At 38.6% G+C, this 26,689-nt stretch overlaps 4 protein-coding genes and 1 pseudogene across 5 annotated transcripts in view; 3 read left to right on the top strand and 2 right to left on the bottom strand.

The window, feature by feature from the left end:
- Positions 1-197: 197 nt before the first annotated feature.
- LOC111336587 (uncharacterized) lies at positions 198-11,343 on the top strand. Its single transcript, XM_088727145.1, has 3 exons — positions 198-357; positions 3,715-3,813; positions 10,856-11,343. The coding sequence occupies exons 1-3, from the start codon at positions 276-278 to the stop codon at positions 11,023-11,025; spliced, it is 351 nt and encodes a 116-aa protein (XP_088583271.1). The 5' UTR covers positions 198-275; the 3' UTR covers positions 11,026-11,343.
- Positions 9,077-10,541, bottom strand: LOC111336579 (ADP-ribosylation factor 1 pseudogene; annotated as a pseudogene).
- Positions 11,344-12,133: 790 nt separating the features above from the next.
- LOC148727266 (uncharacterized) lies at positions 12,134-18,047 on the bottom strand. Its single transcript, XM_088727144.1, has 2 exons — positions 17,819-18,047; positions 12,134-17,692 (listed from the first exon to the last, which is right to left on the bottom strand). Exons 1-2 carry the CDS (start codon positions 17,998-18,000, stop codon positions 16,054-16,056), a joined length of 1,821 nt encoding a protein of 606 aa, XP_088583270.1. The 5' UTR covers positions 18,001-18,047; the 3' UTR covers positions 12,134-16,053.
- LOC111347440 (uncharacterized) lies at positions 14,150-15,783 on the top strand. Its single transcript, XM_022954686.2, has one exon. It carries the CDS (start codon positions 14,150-14,152, stop codon positions 15,656-15,658), a length of 1,509 nt encoding a protein of 502 aa, XP_022810421.1. The 3' UTR covers positions 15,659-15,783.
- A 132-nt stretch (positions 18,048-18,179) lies between the features above and the next one.
- The window catches only part of LOC111336012 (DNA polymerase epsilon catalytic subunit A), a 59,032-nt gene continuing 50,522 nt past the window's right edge, over positions 18,180-26,689 (top strand). For both annotated transcript variants that reach the window (XM_088727137.1, XM_088727138.1), the window contains exons 1-12: positions 18,180-18,373; positions 18,544-18,679; positions 19,054-19,134; positions 19,557-19,601; positions 19,770-19,862; positions 20,513-20,592; positions 20,996-21,145; positions 22,481-22,535; positions 23,928-24,005; positions 25,117-25,224; positions 25,356-25,466; positions 25,974-26,059. In XM_088727137.1, coding sequence (XP_088583263.1) covers positions 18,291-18,373; positions 18,544-18,679; positions 19,054-19,134; positions 19,557-19,601; positions 19,770-19,862; positions 20,513-20,592; positions 20,996-21,145; positions 22,481-22,535; positions 23,928-24,005; positions 25,117-25,224; positions 25,356-25,466; positions 25,974-26,059 — 1,106 coding nt within the window. In that variant the 5' untranslated portion in view covers positions 18,180-18,290. The remainder of the gene's footprint in view (positions 18,374-18,543; positions 18,680-19,053; positions 19,135-19,556; positions 19,602-19,769; positions 19,863-20,512; positions 20,593-20,995; positions 21,146-22,480; positions 22,536-23,927; positions 24,006-25,116; positions 25,225-25,355; positions 25,467-25,973; positions 26,060-26,689) is intronic.

The raw sequence follows: 26,689 nt of genomic DNA, 5'->3' as shown, positions 1-26,689 counted from the left end.
ACGATCTTCTCTCATTAACAGTTAATCGACGGTCAATTTTCCATAATCCCCTATATAATTTGTTGGCGACTATTGATCCCCCCCCCTTCCCCCTTAATACCATTCGATCTCCCCCCCCCCTACCTTCAGGCAAAAATAATGATCGGCCTGAGTATTCAACATTAGTTTCATTTCTTCCGAAAATTCTTTCTGGAGCGGTGTAGTTGCTAGGCGCCATATTACTGCAAGTCTTCCGCTGCGGCGGGTCGGTTCCTTTTTGCTCTGTGTTCACGACCATGGCATGGATGACGTTGAAAATAGTTATATTTGTTTTGCTTCTCTTCTGTAGCGAAATTTTTGGGAAGCCGGCTTTGAATGGTAAGTAAAACGAGGACAGGGAGGTTACTTCGAAATCGAATGTTTGTGTCTGCGAACCCGATCAATGGAAATAGTGAAATTATATCACTGCCAAACTTTTCGGTTTATCTTGACCGATATTTTACACGAACATTTTACGGCACTTTTCAACCGTAAGCACAAGTGACCCAAGCTCCATAGGAGCCGTTTATAAATGTAATACCCAAGGATGTATCGCTGAATAAGTAAATTCTATCTTCTGCTAACGATTGCAGATTCCAAATTATAACTAGTGTTCTATGCCTTTGTGTTGGCGCGCAGAATATAACTCAATTGGTTAGAGCACCGGATTGTGTTGTGCGGGAGGTCGAGTGTTTGAGCCGGACCAATACTCGTGGTCTTAACACAACTGAGGCAAATTTTCTACCTTTCTATAATATTAAGAAATGGATAGATATTCTAGTCTTCTCGGATAAGGACGAATAAACCGTAGGCCCCGTCTCCTGTAACATGCAGGATTAGGGGTAGGAGACGTTAATTTCCCACGCACGAGATTACTGTGTGGTGGATGTCCTCCCCTGGGGTGGGACGGGTTGGAAAATGGCCCTGAAAAGCACTATGGGGAGTAGTCAATTAATAATAATAATAATAATAATATTAATAATTTAAACATATTTATACAGGATTGCTGCTTCAGTTTAGGAAAGAAAACTGCTATCAATGCAGGTCCTGTTAAAAAAAATAAATAGAAATCAATTTAGAGTAAATTATAAAATAGTTACAATAAACGAAAGTAAATTCGGACAATAATAAATTCTACGAATTATTAAAAATTATTTAAAATCATTAAAGATTTTTGCACCCGTATAAAAAAAAGCGCGCTTGGTGCATTCTAATTTAACTTTTTCTAAAATAAGACCATCATTACTTCTAGTATTGTAGCGGTGAATGTCGCGAATTCTTACATTAAAATATTTAAAAAGATATCTGGGAACCCTATTTGCAATGCACTCATTAACAAATCTAAAATATGTGTTCGTCTTCTATAATAGAGGGGTTCCCAGCCCAGTTTAGTCATAGCTTGATCAGTTGTTAGTTTTGAGGTATCTTTGGAGTAGACGATCCTCGTTGCTCGTCGCTGTAGTTGTTCAATCTTGTCACTGTTTCCTTGCCTACATTCATGCCACACAGTATCACAATAATCTAGAACCGGGAGGACCATGGCTTTATAAAGTCTATTTGCAGCTTCTAGCGTTAGTGAAGGTCTTATTCGAGAGAACATACTGAGTATCTTAGATACCTTGATCCTCACATAATCCACGTGGTCATTAAAGGAAAGGGTGCCATCAAGAACGACACCCAAGTACTTAAAAATGTCCGTATGCTTAATTGACTGTCCATTGAGGCTTATATCAGTTTCATCACACTTTAGTCTCGCGAGCCTTTGGCGGGTGCCGAACGTCATAAATTCCGTCTTCTTCATGTTGAGAACAAGTTTATTATAGTGTAGCCACTGACACAGATTAGCTAGATCAAGGTTTAAATTAAGGTCAATGTTCACGATGGATGTGGACGACAGATAGATCGCTGTATCGTCCGCGTACATCATGATGTTGGAGAATTGGATACACGACGGTAGATCGTTATTAACCTATGTATGTATGTATGTATGTATATATGTATGTATGTATGATGCGTCTTGCGCAAACTCAATGTTCCATTTAGGATCATTTTCAAGAATTTGTAACAAACTTTAAACGATTCGACATCTAGATTTGCACTGCTAAAGGGAATAAGCTCGACACTTCTATAACCCTCTCACTCATTTGTCCAAGCACGAAGCTGTATGAAATCGTGAAAATATTTCTAATCTGCAATAGTAACTCGGAAATCTAAAACTCCCACAACCAGCTTCAAAATAAAGGGCCTTAAAGGCGAACAGAAAGAAAAATATACAATACAAACACAATTAACGTCATTTCCGCAACGTATCTTTATAAGAAGCACGATTTTAGAACCTACATATTTTAATTCCTGTTCTTTGACTGATAAAAGTCAAATTCCATATACGTTGCCAGAAAGCCCAGGCCGCTTGCGCCTACAAGAAATCACCGCGCCATGCATCTAGAGTTAAGCGTTTCCAAAATGCCCAGTTGGCCATTGTTTTTTAAAGTTTAGTGAGAGGTGCGCGGCACAAACTCCAGAAATGCTATTGCAATCTCGATGATATTCAAAGGGAGGACTGTGAATCTAAAAGCGCCGGCGCAGTGTAGAATAGTGCGTGAAATACAAAAAATGTCAATTTTTTTCTGTTTGCGCAGTTATGGATCATTCATCAACAGGGACTCAGTCCCTGACTGAGCCTCACCGCAGAAATACTAATTCCAACTTGAATTGAATCTCCCTCGAGTGTTACCTCACTGAATAATCTATTCAACTCTATTCAATTGCTTTACATATTGTCGCACTAGTTCAGAACAAGGCAAAGAAAGTATATTTCGTATGATGCACGATCCTCGCAGTAGAGAGCGCTATTTATGCAATAGCGAAAATCAGACCTGAAGAAAATCAGGCCTGTACGGGATCATCGAACCACTGACCTCTGCGATACTAGTGCAGCGCTCTACCAATTGAGCTAACAAGCCAACTGGGAGCAGGCCGTTAAGTTGATTCGTAATAAACCCGAGATGATAAATCAGATACAATGAATATATGAACCAAAGTATGTTTCAGTCACTTTCTGAAGACTTACTTGTGTCAGAGACATTCTTTTGTTGAGGTGCATTTCTGACGACAACCTTAGAACCATACTGTTGTAATATGTTTCGGAAAAACTCCACACATATTCCGTTAAACGGAAAGCCACGTAACGTTTACATTATGTGGTGCTGGTGCTAAAATCAACAAACATTTTTCATTCCGTGACAGTAACCTGTTATTTGAATATATCGACAAAGTTGAATGGTAAATTGGCCACCGTTACGATTATAAAAGCTGACGTTTCGAACGTTAGCCCTTCGTCGGAGCGAAACGAAGGGCTAACGCTCGAAACGTCAGCTGTTATAATCGTAACGGTGTCCAATTTACCATTTCAACTTTGTTCAAATTATTTCGTTACCCCCACCGACGCAGCCCCAAACAGTTTCTTTAGAAACTATCAGCCTTTATTCAATAGTAACCTGTTATTGATGACTAACGGACCTGGGAATCGATCATATTTCAAAAAGAGAGTGCCTTAAATGCAAAGATACATCTGAGTTTACGGATCAAGGAAACTTTGTTTCAAAAAAATGAATAACAGATCAAGGCTTCTGACTTTCATAAAATTCCAGAGATGAGTTAAAAATTTACAAACCTTTTCATTTTTATTTCACACAGAGGAGAATAGGAATTTGTGCGAATCGGAGGACGATAAAGCCGAGTGTATCAAAGAAATCGAGGAAGCCAAGGCAATCCCTATAGAAGAGGACAATCTAGGTGAGTGAATCTAAAATTTGAAATTATTTTGTTCATGAGACTCAAAAAAGAATCCATAATGGTCACCTCCAGTCTTCTTTTAAGGCGCACGGCAAAGGTGTGCGAGGTGAACTGGGGGAAAGGTGTGGTTGGCTGTCTCACTGCTCAGACCTTACGTTCCTGTACTATCTGCGTTAGCCGCGCTCCCGCAGTTTGAAGAGCAACCAAGGATCGATGCCCGCTAAATTGTTTTTCTTTTTCGAAAATTTTGGTCCATATGAAACTAATCGTTATTTCAATTACAATGACTGGAGGTTGTTCTTCGCGTCTTCTGTTCCATCTGTACAGTGTAAGGCTTTAAAGTCTTTCCCACTAAGCTCAGGCTGTTCGTCACAGCACACTCAGCGCTATATTTGAAGGTTGATCGTTGTCTTTTCTTTAAGTTTTTTTTTATCATTGCATTTATTGTTATCTTTATCTGTTCGTGGATGAATTGTCATCAGGTCTTGTCTGACGTAGCTTTCCAAAGAGCCAGGCCTTCTCGCCCACGAGGCTACACAAGCTCGACCTCGTTCCCAATAATTTGAATATATCAACAAAATTGAAATGGTAAATTGGCCACCATAACGATTGTAAAAGCTGACGTTTCGAGCGTTAGCCCTTCGTCGGAGCGAATGACGTAAGAGCGAATGCATTCGCTCCGACGAAGGGCTACCGCTCGAAACGTCAGCTTTTATAATCGTTACGGTGGCCAAATTACCATTTCAACTTTGTTGATATATTCAAATTATTTTGTTACCCCTACCGACGCAGCCCCAAACAGTTTCTCTAGAAACTATCATCCTTTATTCACTCGTTCCCAATAAGACGATTTTCACATATGAGGGTAAAATAGGGCTTAGGTTTTACAAACTGAGAAACCTATTTCGGAAGGGACCTATCTCAGTTTCCAAAACATGATACACTTTGAAATATTGCCACTGTTAGAAGAAGAATTAAGATTTCTCTAACACTTTAGTTGCATGTTTTTATCTTTATTCTGTATTTACTTTTTAAACAACCTTATAGCTCGGAAGACTAGCTCAGATCAGAACATAATTAAGATTACAGTGCTTTTTTCAATTTAATACCCTGCTCCACATAAGCGCCCCCTATCTAAATTTTTTCAAAGCTTTGGTTTTGTTAATAAGCGCCCCTTTTGAGTAAGTATACCCTACTTCCAATAAACTCCCCTCTTCTGTTTCAGTAATGGCACTGTTAGAGCACATGTACATCGAGATAAACCGTAGTTTATCTGCCTTTAATTGCTCATCACGTAGAGCCTCAGGACAAAAACAGTAGTCTTCATCTCATTCCCTTAACTATTATGTCCCCGTGAGTGTACAGTCCCCGTGAGTGTACAGTCCCCGTGAGTGTACAGTCCCCGTGAGTGTACAGTCCCCGTGAGTGTACAGTCCCCGTGAGTGTACAGTCCCCGTGAGTGTACAGTCCCCGTGAGTGTACAGTCCCCGTGAGTGTACAGTCCCCGTGAGTGTACAGGTCGTCAAACCAAAACTATTTCATCTTAAAATTTTGCAACAATTTCTTGGCTAGTACTTCTAACATCAATCAATCAATCAATCAATCAATCAATCAATCAATACTTTATTTACCCACCTAGCGTCAAGGAGCTCACAGAGCTCGTTCAAAATACGTACGTGCCTCTAAGATTAAGAATCTAAAAAACCTAATACATACTGTCAAGACCTAATCGATTAGAAATTGAAATAACTAACAATTAACATTAAATTTAAGTTTGCACAGTAAGATTCAAAGTCACTTAAATACAGGTATAAAATGGTGAAGCAATAGCTTAAATAATTTAAAATTAAGATTAAAAATTAAGTTTGTACAATGAAATTGAGAGTCACTTAAATACAAGTATAAAATGTAGAAGCAGCTAAAGTTTCAATGTTCTCAATAGCTTCTTAAAAAGGTTGATATTATTGGCCAGTTTTACACTTGTAGGTAATCCATTCCACAGCTGCGCACACATACAAGTGAAAGATTTTTTCATAAAGCATGGAGGGATATAGGGACAACAAGTCTGTTTTCAAGTCTCTTTTATCCTTATCAAATAAACGTACGTCAAAGCTCTGTTTCACATTCTGCTGTTTCTCAAAAAAAGAAATTAGTGCCCTGTTTCGAATAAGTGTCCTCCTAAGAGATAACAAAAGTAAATAGGCGCCCCGGGCGCTCAATGGTATTTTTACCGTAAACATTGCAAGGAACATATCGGTGACCTAAAATAAAACTAAGTAAGAAGTTTTATGAAGAAATCGCTGCTAACGTTAGGATAAACAGTAAAGTTGGGGAAGAAAGGGTGCACCACCCTCTTTCGTGAATTATCGATATACGTGCTCTCCCAACGGTTTGGAAGTCAGTAGAAGTTGTTTACACGTGCAATCACCTTGAAAGAATTGACAAAAGAAAATCAAACGCATACGAGAACGATCTTCGTAGTGAGGAGCACTATTTAAGCAATAGTGAAATAAGACCTGAAAAAAATTCAGGCCTGTAAGCGATTCGAACCTACGACCTCTGCGATGCCGGTGCAGTGCCCTACCAACTGAGCTAAAAAGCCAACTGGGATCTGATATTGATGGGAATTCGTAATAAACCCGTGAGATGATGAGTCAAATGCTAAGAATATATGAAAATCATATAAATATAGCTAGTAGTTACAGTAATCGAACAGCAGCTCAACTCTAAACTCACGATAGCGGGAAAAGATACGCGTTAATCGTAATTTAATTAGGGTACATATATAAATGTTGTGCCCCGTAGCACTAAGAACACAAATAATGGAACAGAGATTAACTCTGAGCGTAAATTCAAGTGCTAAATGAAACCTCTGAAAAACCCACTGAGCGTTAGCCCTAGTAAAGGGTATCAGGGAACCACACGAGGTAAAGAAAAAGTTATTGCGACCTCGGTGGGAATCGAACCCACGACCTCCGGATCAGATCTACCTTTGCTCTGCCGACTAAGCTACGAGGTCGGACAGAGAAAGTCGGGGTCGATAAAGAGTCGGCAGAGCAACGGTAGATCTAATTCGGAGGTCGTGGGTTCGACTCTCAACAAGGTCACAAGAGTTGTTTTCTTTGCCTCGTGTGGTTCACTGATACCCTTTACTAGGGCTAATGCTCAGTGGGTTTTTCATGGGTTTCATTCAGCATTTTGATTTACGCTCAGAGTTAATTCTCTGTTCCAGCAATTTAATTAGCTTTCCTAGCCTCGTCATCATGTACAACAAACGATAGAATTGTAGATGTGCACGATCCTTCGCAGTAAAGCACTACTTAAGCAATAGTGAAAATCAGACCTGAAAAAAATTCAGGCCTGTACGGGAGTCGAACCACTGACCTCTGCGATACTAGTGCAGCGCTCTACCAATTGAGCTAACAAGCCAACTGGGAGCAGGCCATCAAATTAATTCGACATAAACCCGTAAGATGATAAATCAAACAACAAATATATATGATATACGCAGCGACTATCTTCAACGCCTCATCGAAAAGACCGAGCAGTTTTTACGCAGAATGCGCTGGAAAGCCCACTTCTTTCTCAACCCCGACACGTCCTCGCCCTCTAAGGAAACTTACGGCTTCAAATCAACCAAGAACCCACCTCCCATTGAAGAATTAAAAGGTTTCGAGGACGACATGCTAAAGATGATCCAGTCCGTAAAATTCAAGCGCACATCTGGACCCTCAAAGACAACAACATCGATCACTTTATTTCCTGGCGCATTCTCTCATCGCACTCACCGTATAACAGCTCAACTAAAAGATGTAACCTCTGCCTCAAAGAAAAATTCCTAATCATCTGCCGGCCCGAACTATCAACACTAAACAAACGTAATGAACTCGTGTCTTCATGCCGCCACAGAAGCAAAGCCCTCCTACGCAACAACTAAACTGTCAATTTCGCGCTGCATAAATTAGACTAGTTAGATCATGCAAATTATATTGTATATAAAGTTTATTCTCATTAAATCCCCTGATGAGTGGGCGACCACGAAACAGGCTTGTAGGGATGAACTTGTAGTTTACTTGTCTTTTTCCTCCCACAATATATATGAAATACATATATATGAATTAATATATATAATATATAATTAATTAATAATTAATATATATTGCTTAAGTAGTGCTTTACTGCGAAGGATCGTGCACATATACGTTTCATAACCGCAGTTCATATATATGTATTTCATATATATTTGTTGTTTGATTTATCATCTACGGGTTTATGTCGAATTAATTTGATGGCCTGCTCCCGGTTGGCTTGTTAGCTCAATTGGTAAAGCGCTGCACTAGTATCGCAGAGGTCAGTGGTTCGAATCACGTACAGGCCTGAATTTTTTTCAGGTCTGATTTTCACTATTGCTTAAGTAGTGCTTTACTGCGGAGGATCGTGCACATATACGTTTCATAACCACAGTTCATATATATGTATTTCATATATATTTGTTGTTTAAACGATAGAATTGCTACTCAAAAGCGAGGCTTATTTCCATGCGCATAATTGAAGATAGCATACAAGCGTGCCATTACGAAATGGTCTATCCCAGTCCACTTCTCGAAGAGGAAAAAAATAGAAGAAGAAAAAAAAAACAAAAAGCACTTGCAAAAAGGTTTCATTATCGCGTCGCTTTTCTTTGGTGACTGGAAACTTGCATAACTCCGTTCAGTTCCTCCGGTTTTGATCTCGAATCACTTAAAAAATTAAGCGATTCTGCCTGATCCTATCCTACGTAATTTCGTATCTAAACCGTGGCCGATCCCCATCATCTTATCAGAAGTTTTAGGCCGATAAGCTCAAACATATCAGTAGATATTCAAGAGGCAGTAGAAAGTTGATATTGATACACGGTAAAGGTGAATGAAATACGTCAGCAATTGTTCTTAAAAGAGAACACGTATATATTTGATGCTTACGTTTCTTGTTCAGTTTTTGGCAGTAAAATAACATTGTCGGATTTTATTCTCCTTCATAACTACAGTAAGAGACCTATCTAATATTGAAATGACACCCAGGCATCTAAGTATGTTCCGATTATATCAGTTTCCTAAAACAACTCGCAACTATCCAATCAGGCTGGTGAACATCTCACTACATTTATTACTTGGCGTGTTACTCTGCAGGTAAAATAGATCGACCAAAACAGCGCATGTAATTACTTTTGTGTTTCACTATAAGGTTCAGTTTGACTAAACAAGAAGGAAAGCAGACGCACTACTAAACCTACGATTGTAATTTTATTTTCAAAATAATAAAAAAAATTAATAATCTGAATAATAATTCGAATACATATTTAACATTTCATACTGAATCCTGGCAACAAACGGATACTATGAAAACTTTCTTTTATATTTCCAGCGTAAAATTCGCACCAAACCTTACATCATGAATTCATTTTATCTTTCCCTAAAGCTTTTATTACCGACTAATATTGACGCCCTTACATTTGAACAGTTTGTATAGTTTTATATTTTGACCCTCTATTTTCCAACAGACCCTTGTGTCAGTTTACTTAGCTGTTGATAGACAATAAAAAATTTTTAAAAATGATTCATATGCAGAGTAACACAATTTTTGTTGAATTATGATATCTAAAACTAATTTAAAACTCAGCTTGTATCATAAATGAAAACGATTCCATTCGGATGAAAGCATCTATGTTTATGAAAAAATTTCCATGCCTGGAGTGTTAATTGTCGCAGGTTTTTGTTAACCATACTGAAACACATTATAGCTCTTTAGATACACGTAAAGAAAGACGAACTGACCCTCTTTGTAATATGTGTTAGCACTGTGATTCATTGAATTTACCACGCGATCGCAAGCAGTTACTTTCTTGTTTCCTCTCTTTTTAAACATCGTTCCAGCTGAATCTTGGCCCTTTTTTATTATTTCTGAAGACCGAGACGAGACCGTTTCCTGGTTATCCTCTGACCGAACCGTTGTTGAACAGTTTCAAAGCGGGTTACCTTTATTAGCTAATAAAGAAGCCCGAACCAGCACTTTACGTAAATTTGATCTGTTGTTCTCGAATCTGTTGGGAAAGCCATTCCAAACCCTCGTAGAGACCTTTCCCCTTAAGGGCGCACGTGGCCTGAATGTACCAGTTTCTTCCCTTGAGACTGTGAAGTCCTAATCTATCGCTTAACTCCGCGGTAGACATGGCGTTGGGTAAATCTTGCTTATTTGCAAAGATCAAAAGAACAGCGTCCTGAAGTTCGTCCTCGGCTAGAAGACGGAACAACTCATTTTTTGCTTCCGCGACGCGATTCCTGTCGCTGCTATCTACAACAAAAATAAGTCCCTGGGTTTCTTGGTAATACAGCCTCCACAGAACACGGATTTTGTCTTGCCCTCCGATGTCCCACACAGTAAAACTGATGTTTTTGTATTCGACTGTCTCGACGTTGAATCCAATCGTCGGTATCGTGGTGACAGGTTCGTCGAGTTTCAACTGATATAAAATCGTCGTTTTTCCGGCTGCATCCAATCCGACCATTAATATTCGGACTTCCTCTTTGCCAAAGAGCCGTTTGAACAATCTGGTCAGAGTGTTTCCCATGGCGTATTTTTCCCAAGCTGATCAATTTTCTTAACTTCGTCTCGCGCGGGTAAAGATCACGTCTTGAACACCAAATGTCCAGCAATGAATATTTCATTGTGAACCTGCAACGAGGCTGAAATTGCGCTTGCGCGGATGACGTCACCTGTCCCTTTTCTGGACTGTTTGTCAACACAGTTAGCGGTGAAATCAAAATTTGACGTTTTCAGAAATGGAATTTTTCACATAGCTGGTTTCTCATAGCCTTTTCCTCTTTCAGTTTGCAATAAGTAATTTTTTCCGTTGACCGCGCGACGGGTTTTGAATATTTGGATCGGACACCAGCTTACTAAACTGTCTTGTACCCTAGCAAATTTTAACTTCGCAGAAATTCTCCTCGCCAATTCTGCGTTTCACAGCAACATTTTAAAAGTGTTTATTTTTCTGTCCTTTCAGATGAATCTGCTGATAGCAAGAAAGAACCCAAACTAGAAGAGAAAACGATCCCGGGGGAAGATCATTTAGTAATGCTAGAAAGAGTCCGCAAGGAGTCTGAAGAGAATAGAAAATTTTGGCAAGAAGAAGCGATGGCCATGAACAAATGGAGAAGACACTGGCTCGGCTAAAAAAAAAACAACTAAGAAAAAAAAGACTTATTATTTTCTTTACCTCAAATAGCTTTAGCAATAAGGCGGCGGAAAAATGTGATTTCTAGTGTTGATATGATCTCAAATAGGGTTCACCTCCATGATATTGTGATTAATTGAAAATAAAACTTGAATGCTTTAAGAGATGTTCAAAACCGACACTGATGCAAAACCGATAGATCATTGGGAACCTGAAGCATACTACAAAGGTTACCAGGTTACAAGCCTTTGTGAGACCTCAGTAATAAATACTCGAATGATAAAGAAATAAACTATTTTTATCTGTTTCGTCTTAAACCCAGTCGCTCAGTGCTAGTATACGTAAATTTTCTTTCTGTTATAGACTCAATATGAGTTTATTAGCTACTCAATCAACTGTTTTTAAACCTCTTCCTTTTTTGTCTGATCTATCATGGCGGATTGCGAAAAGAGAGTTTGAATGCAAATCAGTTTGGAGACAAACAAGGTACGTTTTGCCTGCTATAGTGAGCTGAACATGAGCGCGAATAAGTCATTTTCCCTAGAATATTGACAATCATAAGTAATCCCCGTCTGAAATGTCGATCTGCTCAAAGGAAACTTTCACTGATAGAAAAGTCTTCGTTAATCTATTAAAAAATGATCCTTACGGTAAAAAATTGTCCGCATTTTTTTTTTTTTTTTTAAATGTGAGTTAAGAACTTGGAAATCAGTATGCATATTCGCCATACTGTTTTCTATATATTTCCTGAGGCGCAGTCAAGGAGAATTTTTAAGCAATCAAGAGCTTCTTCATTGGTGATCATTCAAATGTTTGAAGTACACCGGCGCTCCATCAGCTAATCATTGGCTACAAACGTCAAAAGCTTATTCACTTGTTTATTGCGGTAGAACTCGTCTAAACTTGTAATTTGGTTATATCAACTACAGTAGAACCCCGTTAATACGACCACCAACGGGCCAAAATATTAAAAGTGGTCGTATTAACGAGATGGTCGTATTACCGGGGTAGGGTTATATTTTATAGCTGACGTGTTGATGATGACGTGTATTTCAAGCTTATCAAAGTTTCACCTTCAAACAACTGTTCTCAAGCATGTACATTGCATTCAAATAATAAAATATAACTTAATTGAAACAGAGCTATCTTGACAAGAGCGACTAAAACCAAACAAACGGGAACGAACTGCCGCACTTACTGTATTTACAAAACTAAGATGACGTGCAAGGAGCAGACTTCCGTTTCATTTATGAAGATGAGTTTTGGAAAAAATCTGTAACTCTTGACTGGCTTGTCCTGCGCTCAAGCCAGTCACTTTGCTTTGTTTTAATTATTGTATAACAATATGACATGTAAGAGACATTTACTTACGATATATTTCCTATTGCCACTTATCTGTATTAGTGGTCGTATCAACGAAATATGCACGTTGGGAATTAAAAAAGTAGTCGTTGGTCGCATTAACGGGGTGTCTTTATAAGAAAATGTATGGAAATTTTGCAGGGTCAAAAAATAGTGGTTTTACTAACAAATAAAATAAATAAAATGAATAAATACGTAGATTGAAGCTCCCCCTTAGGGGCTTTTCAGCCACAATGTAAACAAACTAAGTGCTTAATAATCCCCACTGGCAGAAGGTGACCAGTGGGTTATTTACAGAGCGCAGCCAAGGAGTTGAACTAGGGGAAACTGAGAACAAATCCAGTGAGTGGCAGGGTGGAGGACTTGAACCCAGGACACCGGATTACAAGTCCAGCACTCGGCCACGCTGCCTCCGATGGTTATATTAATTAACGAGGTGGTCATAAGGCGGGGTTCCACTGTAAGTTGAAGAGCCAATAACGAAGGGCTAACGCCCGAAACGTCAGCTATTAAACTCTTTACGGTGGCCAATTTACAATTTCAACTTTGTTGACATAACCAAATTACCTTGTTACCCTCACCGACGCAGCATCATAGTTGCTTTAGAAATTTACCCCCTTTATTCACTCGTCTAAAATTGCTACTTCGATGGGTCATCGCAAATAATAACCCGTGTTGTTTACTTTTTTTTCTGTCTTTATTTTTCGAGTTCATTCTTGTACTTTGTAGTTCTGAGTCAACATTAAATTTATCATTTTCCACGCAGAACCAGAGCGACTGTAGGTAACGACCAACGCACCCCACTTTAAAACCTGCAGGGGTCCTGTTTGTACAGATATCGACTGTTTTCATGTATTTTATGCAAAAAATGCCCCTGATGACATCTTTTCGTGGTTTAACAGTGTATTTCTAGCCCTAAAGCCACTCCTGGTGAAGTTTGGTACAGCAATCGTCGTTTAATCTCGTACCAGCAAGCATAACAGTTTTGCATTCGTCGCGTGCAACTTCGGACGTTATCGTCGCGTGAATTTTGACTTATGGACGTGCATGCATGTAGCAGTCTATGGCAGTCACGCAACACTATCGTTAGGAACAATATTCTACATTGAAATTATACTCGTCCTGCTTTAGTCCCATACTTTTAAGGGTGAGGTAGATGGTATCTTGGAGAAGGTATTTTCCTGACCAAAACAACCATCATTCGATATTCTCAAGTAGTTCAGTAAGCTTTAATTCTCGATCATTGTTGTTAGCCTTCGCATATCGATCGGTTGACTAGCAGATTATAATCACAAGTTTGCTTTATTTTGTTTTCTCTTCTCCCGTAACCACTCCCTCTTGCAATCTTCGTACGCTTTGTAGTAGTTTCTGCACTTACTGCTGTCATAATTGTTGTCAGTGAGACATGTTAGGGAAGCCTCCATGGCCTGTTTACACGAGAATCCATCAATAAATTTGTGAGCGTTTGGGTTCATTCCAGGAGTATTGCCGTGGAATTTTGGACCACTCATCTTGAAATATCGTGATTTCGTGACTGATTGTAAGAGAGAACCCAAGTAAGGATCATATGCAAGGTTTCTCTTCCTTTTAGAGCCAAAATTCAACTTACATCATTCTGACTTCTGTCGTAAGCAGAATTTAAAATTAGCCATTTTCAAAACGAGCGGCGGTCTGGGTACGATTTGCCACCATAAAGGCTCTTGGGATCGTTTGGAGGGACAGCGTGAAGGTAAACAAACGCACAGCTGACGTGTGACAAACATGGCACACTATAACTGCTGTATTCCAGGCTGCACTAATAGTTACAGAAATGCACCTAACCTTCAGTATTATAGAATTCCAAAAGACCCTCATATACGTAGAAAGTACGTGGTTCTTATGAGGAACGAGACTCTGAAATTAGATTCTACGAGTACGCGGATTTGCTCAGTTCATTTCGATGGAGGAGAAAAACTTAGCAGAACGCACTTGCCTTCAATTTTTCCATGGACAAAACCGACAGCTCAACGTAGAGAACGCAAGAGGGCCAGTTTCGAAGATGTACAGAAAATAGAGCAAACCAAAAAAAGAAAAACAGCACTTGCTCAATTACCACAGGAAGCGAACTTTAAATTTGAAGAACAGACAGAAAATATGAATGTTAATGCTGACACCAGTACCAGTGTGGAAATGCAAACGTTACTTACTGGAGACCAACTAAACAGTTTATACAACAGAATGCAAACAAGAGAACAAGAAATTGTTAAGCTTAAGGGAGAGATTCAGCAGTTGGAGAAAGAAAACAACAACATAAAAGAGGTGAACAGCAAATTACAAAAGGAAATCGAAAGCTTGAAGCATGCTTTAGATAACAATAGATTTGACATAAGCAAATTTAAAGATAAAGATGATGATATTGCATTCTACACCGGCTTTCCCGATTACAATGCTTTTATTCTTTGTTACAAAACTGTAGAACAAGCCTCTAGCAATATTAATTATGGGCACAAAAGGACCACCACGAACGGTAATGTTGGGAGACCCAGAGTACTTACTAAATTCCAGGAGTTTACCCTTGTTATGCTGCGCTTGAGGCTGGGTTTGTTTGAGAATGATCTTGCTCATCGATTTTTGGTTTCAAGATCAACTGTCTCTAAGATTGTAAATGCCTGGATTCCATTTTTGAGGAGGGAATTTGAACCTCTTATCATCATCCCCCCAAGAGAAGTACTTCAATGTTATAGGCCTGACAGTTTTAAGAAACTGTTGCCTAACGTAACAGTCATTGTCGATTGCACGGAATTTGAAATGGAGAGGCCATCTGCTCTTGATTCACAGTCTACCTGTTTTTCATCATACAAGTCAAGAACCACCATGAAATCACTGTTGGGCATAACGCCAAGCGGTGTTTTATGTTTTGTGAGTGACTTATTTCCTGGTTCAACCTCAGATAAGGAAATAACTGTTCTTAGTGGTTTTCTAGACAGACTAAATCCTGGTGACCAGGTACTGGCTGACAAAGGGTTCAATTGTCAGGATGAATTAGCTTCTGTTGGTGCAAGCCTTGTTATACCAAAATTTTTAGAACAGAAGATACAGTTTTCCACAAATGAAACAAATCACAACAAGGTGGTTGCTAGCCTAAGAGTTCATGTGGAGCGGCTCATGGAACGTATAAAGAACTGGCACATCTTCGACCATAAGATACCAATTACTATTGCACCTATTGCATCAGACATGCTTGTAGTGGTCTGTGCTTTGTCAAATTTTCAACCCCCTCTTATAAATTAAAAATTATCATGTAATATTGTTAACTGTCATGACACATGTTGATGATGAAACACGAAAACATTCATATTGCAATAACTTTCATTAAATGGTGTAATGAAATAAATTTTGTTTGGACCAAACAATAATATTGGTATTGAAATTGGAGTCAAATGAGTGATTCAAATTCAGCTTACTTTGGGGAGCAGCTACATCACACAATGATAGTAGGTTGGGTCATTTGCATTTTAGGTTTAGCATTGCAAATGCTTTGACTACACATTTAAATCTAGGTTTGCCAAAACATGCAGCGTATAGTATAATGATATTATTCAACATTGGACATGTTAAGAAATACAACTTCAGTTATAAGTTTTCTAGTAGATGAAAAAGAATAAAACTCTTAAAACAAAAAGCTCTCAAAACATGCGCGCATCAATTTTGGGGAGCCCATATTTCACACAAGGATATGAAAGTTCTGGTACAATCCAGCAGTTAAAAAATGATTCAAGTTTTGGGAATATTCTATCCCAGTGTTCTTGTGAGAAATAAACTCTCTCACAAAAAGGTGTGGAAGAGGCTGTTCCCATAACCACAAAGTCAGTCCATTTTTGCTCTGCCACAAACATTGCCTGTTGTACTTGAAAATAATATTTGTGTCTTGAGTTCAAAATCACAGATTCCTCAAACTTCTTGCAAATTCCTTTTCGGAGCAGAGCCTCCTCCAGACTTTCTTGCTTTTCCATCTGAATATATTTCACTTCAAGAAGACCCTTACTGTCTTCTGCAGAAGGGTCACACACTAATCCGTCTGGACTTGCTCCGAGTAACCCATGATGCTTGGAAATGAAAAAGCCACATTTTTCTACGGATATATCAGTAACCCCTTCCCCCTGCTTTAATAATTTGTAAGCAGCTATGATCCTGTCCTCCATTTCAAGTCCTTCTTGCATGTATTTACTCTGAAATGGTTTTTTGTAACCAAGGACATCTTGGATGATTTTTGTTGGTGATGTTGTTTCCCTTTGCACAGCTATTCTGTAACAATTTGTAGCAGTAATCCTGGGCTGCCTGTGATGATGCCACAAATTTGAGTTTGACTGCCCTCGTGTTTGCTCTTCTACTTTCTTTATTTTTTCTTCATCAAAATTAATGTTCCTCTTCACTTTCTCAAATCTCACTCTTAGTTCATCAGCTGATATTGGATGACATTTGATGGGTGAGATGAGTGGCTCTTCCAGATTATTTACCTTTTGAGGAAGAATATGTGTCCATCCAACAGCTCTCCCAGATTTCATTTGATATTCTTTTAAAGATTTATGGAAGTTTTGTAATCTTTCACTTGGCCAGACTTTTTTTTCTGATACACAGGTACCATTCTGTGCTGGACATGAGGCTAGCTTTGGCCTTTTTGCTTTCTTTTCTTTAGCATAATCATGTTTGACAAAGCTCATCTCAGAGATAGGTGTCACTGGACCCTTGCGTTTCCCTGGCACATTCCATTTACAAGGCTTAGATGTGCAGGACTCAGCTGCATCCGAATTTTTCCTTTTCGTCTCCTTAAAGCTTTGTTCAAGGGCAAACAATGTAGATGCCACATGGTTACAACGGCCATCAATACCAGCAGGACACTTACAGTGTGCTTTTAACACACAACCTATGGATGACATTAACAGAAAACAAGAGTATACTTTATCTTTTTTCATCGATGGCAGAACTTGGCTTTTTACATAATGTTTTCCATTTTGGTGCAGATGTCCAATGTATAAAACATGCCCTGACTTGAAGAAGTTAAATCCCTTGACTAGGGGCTTTGCAGTGGAAAGTTGTTTTTTACTTTCAACTCCTTCAATCATAAACTGCCAAACGGTTCCAAAAGCTATCTTAGGCAAATCTTTAAAATCAGGTTTGTATCCTTCTTTTGGAAAGAATTGGTTGAGCTGCGGCTCTTCCTCCTCCAGCACTCCAAGTTGAGCCTTCTTGCGGAGAAGGTGTAGTCCACCGTCTGGATCACGGAGATATTTAACGTCTAGTCCATGCTTAATGTAATCTTGAACTCTGAAAAATATGAACATGATATATGACTGGAATGAAACAAAATAAAACGACACAATTTCTCCTTCGATATAATTTAAGCTCATATGTACACCACTAAATGAAAATATACACCTCGAGTGAACCTACCTTGTTATCAATGCTTTCTTATTTCCCGTAGTCTTTGCTCCCCTGCACAGCAACCACCTTTTCAATTGAACGACGCTACATTGTTCTACAGTTTCGCGAGGAATTTTTGCACCAGGTATATCTTCTTCTGTCAGAATAACCTTGAGAGCGTCTCGCACGGTTGCATTGCTCTTGTCCACCATGTTCTTGCTGTCCCTCCAAACGATCCCAAGAGCCTCTAGGGTGGTAAATCGTACCCAGACCGCCGCTCGTTTTGAAAATGGCTAATTCTTATCTTATTTTGTGCACAGCAGGAATCGCAACAAGTGCATGCGCAATGTACTGTGTTGTTTCCCGCCAAATTATCAAAATGCGTCGCTGATGAATGCAATCTGGTGCTCAAATGTTATTGAAGGGTTTACGTTTATCTAAATTTTCCACGATTGTAACTTTAATGTTTGTTGATCACTGAAGAAACTTTGAAAACGCAAACATGGTTCTTTTGAATAGTGGGAAAAGAAAGAAAGGAGATGCCGACGATGGCGAGGAAAGCAATAATTCACGATCGCGTTCAAGGTTAGTTCATATTCTCCATCTTGGACTTGGCATAATTGTACATTTCAAGTTTGTCTCTTTTGTAGTTCGTAGAGATCGTGAAAGTTTCATTTGATCGAAGATCAGTCAGAAAAATCGTGAGATCCACCAAGCTAAAATAACTTTACTTTCTACGATTGATTGCTCTCCAGACCTGATGATCTCGGTGGTTCTACGGAAACGAGAGTCCTAAGGATTCAGACAAATGACACGCTGGATGTTAAGTATGGATTTGATCGCTACAAGGAGCCAGTAGATCGACTAGGATGGCTTATCAACATGCATCCAGTAAGCTAAGCAAGATCAATACATTTTTCTAAGAGCAATCGAAAATGTCATAAAATTTAAAGTACATGTACAACGTGATCAAACGTTCTTTGGACTAAAGTTGACTGACCAGTGGATGAGTTTGAATTGAAAGTGTAAAACATCGTTTCTTACCCCGATCTTTTATGGTAAGGATTTGTTTGCCTTTCAAAAACTCTCAAGTTGTTCATATTAGTTTTAATATAAGCATTTACATGGAAACAATATCTGTGCATTTCACATCGCACTGAAGTCAGAGGGGAGAAGCTGGGGTTATTTCAATTATTAGACTTGACAATTATTAGGTGTTTCAAAAAAGTGTTGTTCATCATTAATTTACTCCTGTGTTTTCTCAGACAGAGGTAATTGACGACGACAAGAAGCTAATCAGTGCTGTAGACCTCTATTTCATTCAAGATGATGGGGGACGCTTTAGGGTGAGTAGTGTCTATTCGTCTGTGTATTATGTATTTAGGAAATCAGTCAGTCAGTCCATCAATCAGGCAGTTGAGTGGCACCTAATCTTGCTGCACATACAGATGGTCGGTTAGTCAATCAGTGGGTCAAATAGGCAGTGAGTCAGTTACACAGTCAGTTATACAGTCACTCAGGTATTCAATCAGTGAGTCAAAAAGACAGTGAGTCAAAAAGGCAGTGAGTCAGTTACACAGTCAGTTATACAGTCACTCAGGCAGTCAATCAGTGAGTCAGTCAGTCATTTGTTTACTCAATCATTCAGTCAGTCAGTCAGCCAGCAAGTCAGTGAGTGAGTGAATGAGTCGATGAGTCTGAGTCAATGAGTTTTTTAGTCAATGAGTAAGCCTGTGAGTGAACCAATGATTTTATCGTCATTTTACAGGTACCATTGCCGTACAAGCCTTATTTCTACATCCTTGCAAATAAGGTGAGTGTGCTTTTTAGGTCCATTTACTATCTGGTAAATGTCTCATCCTTGTCCAGCCATTCCATATGGCCACTCTTTAATTTATTCTTTAGAGCTAGAATCTTCTACTGCACTGAAAACCCTTTTAAACTTACATGTGTCTAATCTCAAATTTGTCTGAAATGTTAGGATACTGATCGAGAGGTCGCAACTTTCTTGAACAGAAAGTTTGGTGGATTGATAGCAAGCATAGAAACAGTGGCTAAGGAAGATCTAGATCTGGTAAGGCAAGGGTTTTTTTTTCAACCTGACATCAGAATATTCTCCTTACTCTTCTCTAGACCTTTCCTTTGGAACTGAAAAGGAGAATTTCTTTAACAATCAAAGCTTCTTAGCTTGCAATAATTTTCTTTATTTTCACAAATGATTCTCTCTGAATGATTGAGCAATATTGCTTTAAGGAGATATTAGATGCTGGTCACTCTTGAGGTTTTTAGTGGAGGCGCGTTGGCCTCATGGTTGATGCGCTAGAGTCTGGATCGAGTGGTCCGGGTTCGAGCCCCGGCGGGGGACATTGTGTTGTATTCTTAGGCAAGACACTTTACTCTCACAGTGCCTCTCTTCACCCAGGTGTATAAATGGGTACCGGCAATTTAATGCTGGGGGTAACCCTGCGATGGACTAGCATCCCATCCAGGGGGGAGTAGAAATACTCCTAGTCACTTCATGCTACAGAAACCGGAGTTAAGCAATGGCGTGATTGGCCACTAGGCTCGTAAACAGACTTTACCCTAGGGGTTTTTAACTTTAATTAAAATTTTCACTAACAACTAAAATGGTTAAAATTTTAAAATGGTTAAAATTCTCAGCAATAATAGACAAATCAACTATAATTTTAACATTATTCTTTTAAATTTTTTTTTCACGTCTAGAATAATCACCTTGTTGGGCTGAAACGCAATTATATCAAGCTGTCATTTCTCACAGTAAATGACTTGATGAAAGTGAAGAGGTAAGATTTTCGATAAATATATATCTTATTAACCAAGTGCGAGGGCCGTACTGGGAGAATATCGGCCTGAGGTCTTGACAGTACAGACCGAGCGCAGTGAGGTCCACACAAAAAAGACCGAGGGCTGATATTCTCCCAGTAAAGTCCCGAGCAAGCTTGGTTAATAAGAGATTTATTATATGACTGAAGTTCAAAGGGACACAAGTGCGGTATCATTCGGGACCATTTGGGACAGTGCCCGGTCCAATACTTAGAGAATATTGACTGGCAGTAGAGCATTTTGATTGGTCGATTTTAGTTATTGGCCCTCTGACTGCCGGAGTCGTGTAATAAATTAAATTTTTTTTTAACATTGTTATACCTACAAATTATTAATTGTTATTTGATTTTATTTCAACTCAAGGGAAATCATGCCAGCTGTAAGGAAAAACAAAGAACAGGCCAAGACAAATGCAGCCTACAATATTGTGATGGGTAATGATTGGAATGAAGAAGAAATGATTGCAACTAACAGAAGAAGTAGTGATCAAATGGCAAATATTATTGACATTAGGTAATTAAACAACTGAGTTTTTTTGTATTTCCTTCAAGACTTATTTAGTAGTAAGTAAGTGAAGTCTGTTTACGAGCCTAGTGGCCCATTAGGCCAGTGCTTAACTCCGGTTTCTGTGGCATGAAGCGACTAGGAGTATTTCTACTCCCCCCTGGTTGGGATGCCAGTCCATCGCAGGGTTACCCCCAGCATTAAATTGCTGGTACCCATTTATACACCTGGGTGAAGCGAGGCACTGTGAGAGTAAAGTGTCTTGCCTAAGAACACAACACAATGTCCCGGCTGGGGCTCGAACCCAGACCACTCGATCCGGAGTCAAGCACACTAACCATGAGGCCACCGCGCCTCCACTTAAGACTTATTTGGAAGATATTTATTGCTGTTTTGAAATGATATAAACTATCTTGGTCACAAGTGGGGATCTTGGCCATTTCATTATTGGCACAGTCTGTCATTTGTGAAATATCTGAATAAGACATATAGACGTGAGTACAAGTCATTATTATCCAACTGCACTTCATAGAGTACAAGTAACGCCATCGACGAGTACAAATATCACGCGGTATTTGTACTCTGGAGTACCGGTTAAACAGGTTTTGTTGCGTCAAGCAAGCGAAGAATTGGAATGTAGTTATGAAAAAAAAATGGCGGACAACTTGAATCATATTTCCGCCGAAGAAGAGTCAGAATGGCTGGCAAATATAGATACAGGTTTATTAGATGAATTGAGCGAAGAAAAACAGCTAGAAAAACCAGGAAATTTCTTCATTTATTGAAGAAAATAGAAACAGCAACAGGACAATGCGCCAATTCTGTTCTGCTTCGCATACTTCTGTCACGCATTCCCTGTAAATAAATGTCCACGAAATTCACCCGCACTGAAATGAAAATTTGACTTGTTGGATAATAAATAACTTATTAGATGTTTAGTTGTGTAGTATCACTAAGTATTTTTACTCGTTATTTGTAAAAATAACAAGCTCGTCAAAATACTGCACAACTCATAAAAATACTTAGTGATACTACACAACAAAACATCTCATAAGATATATTTATTCTATTAATTAAAAATAAACTAAGTAGCTTACATGTAGGCATACCCTCCCCTTCCATTTCTTCTTAAGGATAGGGGGTGGGGGAGAGGGTAGGGCTACACATAGGTTAGGAACTAAACTCAACCTATTAACAAAGACTACAGCCTGCACATTCTACAAGGGCAGATTTTTGATCGGGGATCCAAACTTTGGTTCAGAAAACACAACTAATGAGATCTTGGGTGTGAAAGGGTTAAGAGAAAAAACACTTTCATCAATTTAAAATATTTTCTTTTATTAGGGAGTATGATGTGCCTTATCATGTCAGAGTGGCCATTGATCTTAAGATTTTTGTGGTGAGTGCATAAATTAAACTTGCTTATAAAAATTAGAAATGAAATATTACAGTCAAACTAAGTGAAGCGTACCCCTCAAGATTACATTAATGAATTGATCATTTGGATATTGAACCCGCCAGTCGTTTCAAGAATATAATAATGAATTGATTATTTGATTATTGAACCCACTAGCTGTTTCACGAATGCAGTAATGGATTGATTATTTGAATATTGAACCTGATAGCTGTATCCGTTTTGAAAAGGCGCAGATCATTGTTCAAATTAGAAGTCCATTTCTGAAGTCCAATATGATTGTTCTATATGACGAGGAATCCTGAAAATGAACAACCTGCACAGTAAAGACACTGCGAAAACAGTCGATTGTAAATATTAATGAAATGAAAAAGTCTTGCGATGGCTTCGCCCGTAAACTATTTTTTTTTTACCATGAATACACACAAGAATTTCTACAAGTTCGTTAAGATGTAAATAGGCGAAAAAAGCTCTCGATAACATTCCATTTACAACATTTACAAGAAGTTCTACACAACACTCGAACTCACCTTTCCCGCCATGTCTGACGCCATGTTGAAATGGTTCCGATACATCATCATGTGCTCGCATAATCCAATCAGAAATGGACTTCTGACTTGAACAATGATCCACGCCTTTTCAAAACAAATATGGCTATCGGGTTCAATATTCAAATAATCAATCCATTATTGCATTCTTGAAATGGTTAGCAGGTTCCCTGTTCAAATATTCAATATGTTATTGCGCTCCTGAAACGATTTGCGGGTTCAATATTAAAATAATCAAAATCATTAAATGTAATCCAGAGGGGTACGCTTCACTTAGTTTGACTGTAATTACTCAAGTATAATATGTGATGAAGAAGTTAATGGTGGTGACTATCAAATTATCAACTTGTTTTAGAGCTAGAATCTTGCCTCAATGGAAGATGCGCTCCTGGGATATTTGATGGTTTCCACTTTGTCATGCAAGTCCCTAGTTACTATGCAGCATCTCCATGGCTGGCACATTCTTGTATCCCAGCCATGACCCCCTCAGTGGAAGGGAAAGACAGGAAGGGATGGAGTGGCAAGGGGGAATTTGTCGCAGGGGATTCTGAAAACCACCACAAACTGTTGATGAACAGCCTCAAACTGCTTGAGAAGTCACAGATTTGCAATGACCTGCTCTTTTGAGAATGATTGCTGACTAGGAATACTTGCTGAGCTCATAGCAATAGCTTTGTGAAATAGTCGTAACCATATAGTACAATTTTCAGGTCTAAGCTTCATTTTCTAAGGAAAAAAAATGCAGATTTTTCTTTGGGCCTTGTACTTTCCCACTTGTCACAAATGTGTAACTTTTTTTCCTTTTAACTTTCTTCCTGTCATTAAACAGGGTCACTGGTATGAAGTGAAAGTTCGTGGTGGAATCCATGCAGAGATAAGAAGGAGAGAGGATCTTCTTGACAGACCAGTGAGTGGGGGTTTCTCTCTCTCTTTGTGCTCTTGCTTCATAATCATGTACAGATTTAATGTGCAAAACAGCTCACCATACAGTTGTCAAGGGAAATAGATTTCCATATGCATTAGGTAATAAAATAATGCCTTGACCACTTACCCTTGACCCTTTGATCCTTAAGAGTGACCAGCATTTAACTTCTCCTTGCAATATCACCCCTGAATCTAATATTAAGGTCACAAGAATAAAGGAAATCATCAACCGAAAAAGCTCCTGTTTGTTAAACAAATTCTCCTTGTCAACATCTTAGGAAAAGTATGGAGAATATGCATACTGATGTTTGGGTGTAAAGGGTTTAAGCTTACTTTAGTCCACAAAATCCCCCTTCCAATCTAATCTACGTGTGAGGCCAAATATCAATACAGTCGCACCTCATGCATGCAGTTATCCAAACTTTTTGATAATGGAAAAGGCGCATTATAAATTAATAATTATTATTATTATTATTATTGTTATTAATACTTTTTCTCTGGTCCTTTTCCATGAATTAATGAGTTTTGATCTTCAAAACTTTAAGAGCTAAAAAATTCAGAGATTACCAATATGTTTAAAGTCAGAAAAGTACATTTAAAACAGCGCATTACCTCCTCCACTTTGAAAAGATGGAGTGCTCAGAGACAAAAAGCTTTCTGATGTAGATATATTTGTAGTCATTGAAGTGGACTTTTAGAATTAAAAATGTATTATCTTTATTTCTTTCTTTGTCACATTAATGTTCATATTTTTGATTATCTGCACTCTTGATCGTCTGGACTTTTTACCAAGTCCCATTGAGTCCGGATAATCGATGTTTGACTGTACTTCTCTTTTATCAAAGACAATCGGAGCGAGGAATCATTTATTGATGACAGACTAATAATAGGCCATTTCTAAATTACCCTTGGCCTCTTTTTCAAAATGATATGCAGTACACAACAATTCTTGTGAAAATGAGTTTAATTTGCATGAGAATGGAAACTTATTATCATATCAAAGGATGAACACTAGGACTTGGTTTGAAAAAAGAGGCTAAAGGTAATTTAGTTAATTCAGCCTCTTATATGCAAAACTTTTTTTTTTTTTACAGGAACCAATTGTATTGGCCTATGATATTGAGACAACAAAGCTACCGCTGAAGTTTCCTGATTCCAGCACAGACTCAATCATGATGATCTCTTACATGATTGACGGCCAGGTATTGAAATCAAATGAACATGCATTCCAAACTGTTTAAAAAAGTGTTGGTGTATGACAGTGATATGTTACTTTTCTATCTAGTGGTATCAGGATGTTACATGATTATCTTGTTTTAAATATTTGTTGTAGGGCTTCTTAATTATTAACAGAGAAATAGTTTCAGAAGACATTGAAGATTTTGAATACACACCAAAACCTGAATATGAAGGACATTTTACAGTCATAAATGAGCCAAATGAGGTAGGACCATAATGATGACAATGTCCACAACAGCTTATTGTTAACAAATGGTAAACACCACAGGGAACACTATTGAGTTATGGATGCACGTGGAAGGTTGCTAAGCACGAAAGAAGCGTAAGAGTCACGCGAGGCGATAGCCGAGAGCGACTCTAGCTACTTGAGTGCTTAGCAAACCTCCCAAGTGCATCCATAACTCAATAGTGTGCACTGTGGTGTTTACCATTTGTTTTATAACATAACATTGATACATTGTAGCTAAAGAGTTCCCTTTTATTTAACAAATCTTATGTGACCAGAAAAACAAGTGCGCGCGGAAAAATAGTCTTTGCATTTGCTCACGTCAGCAGTGTACACCCATGGGCAAATGGGGACGCTAACTTGACCAATCAGAGCGTGTGCTTTACTTTGGTTATGTTATAATTAGATTTATTACTTGGCTGGGTATTGAAACATTATTGCTGATCTTTTAAAAAATATTATATTTTTCAATGCTTCTCTTTCTAGCTAAGCCTACTCCAGCGTTTTTTCGAGCATATTCTGGAAGTTAAACCAAATATATTTGTAACCTACAATGGAGATTCCTTTGATTGGTAAGAGATTTCTTGTAATTTCCTTGTATGGTTTGAATGGGGGCCTGTGTAAACTATAACAAGGTCAGACCACAACATCAGGAGCCAATTGTTCCCCACTCTGTAGGAGATTAGTGTATAGTTCTTTAATGTTCCTTGCTACGACTGTAGTTAACACAAAGAAGATGCAGGAGACATTTAGGCCTTTGGTTTTCTATCCTTATTCGAGAAGACTACAATGTCTAACCATTTGCAGATGTCACAGCAAAGGCAGCACATTCTCCTCAATAGGCCATTTTACAGTTGTGTACTTAGTTGCCAAGCCTTTGATTCAGAGTGAGGCTGAAGGTGACCTTGTCATGATAGAGACCTGTATCTAGTGAGTATGATAACGAAGTGATTTACATTTGAAAGGCAGCAAGCTAAGGTTTGTATCATAACAAGGTCACCCTCTACCTCACTCCCATTCAAAGGCTTGGCAACCAAGCACACAACTGTAAAATGAACTATTATTTTAAGACCCAGAGTTTTGTCTTAGTCTGGGCTTGGACCCTCTGCCTCCTGCCTGGCAATGTATGTGAGCTTACTAAGCAGGGTTAGAATACAAATTATTAGTAATCTCCACCTTAATGAACACCTCAAGAAAACAAG

Source organism: Stylophora pistillata, chromosome 7, assembly GCF_964205215.1.
Source record: "Stylophora pistillata chromosome 7, jaStyPist1.2, whole genome shotgun sequence".
Taxonomy (NCBI): domain Eukaryota; kingdom Metazoa; phylum Cnidaria; class Anthozoa; order Scleractinia; family Pocilloporidae; genus Stylophora; species Stylophora pistillata.
This window is presented reverse-complemented; position numbering and strand designations above follow the sequence as displayed.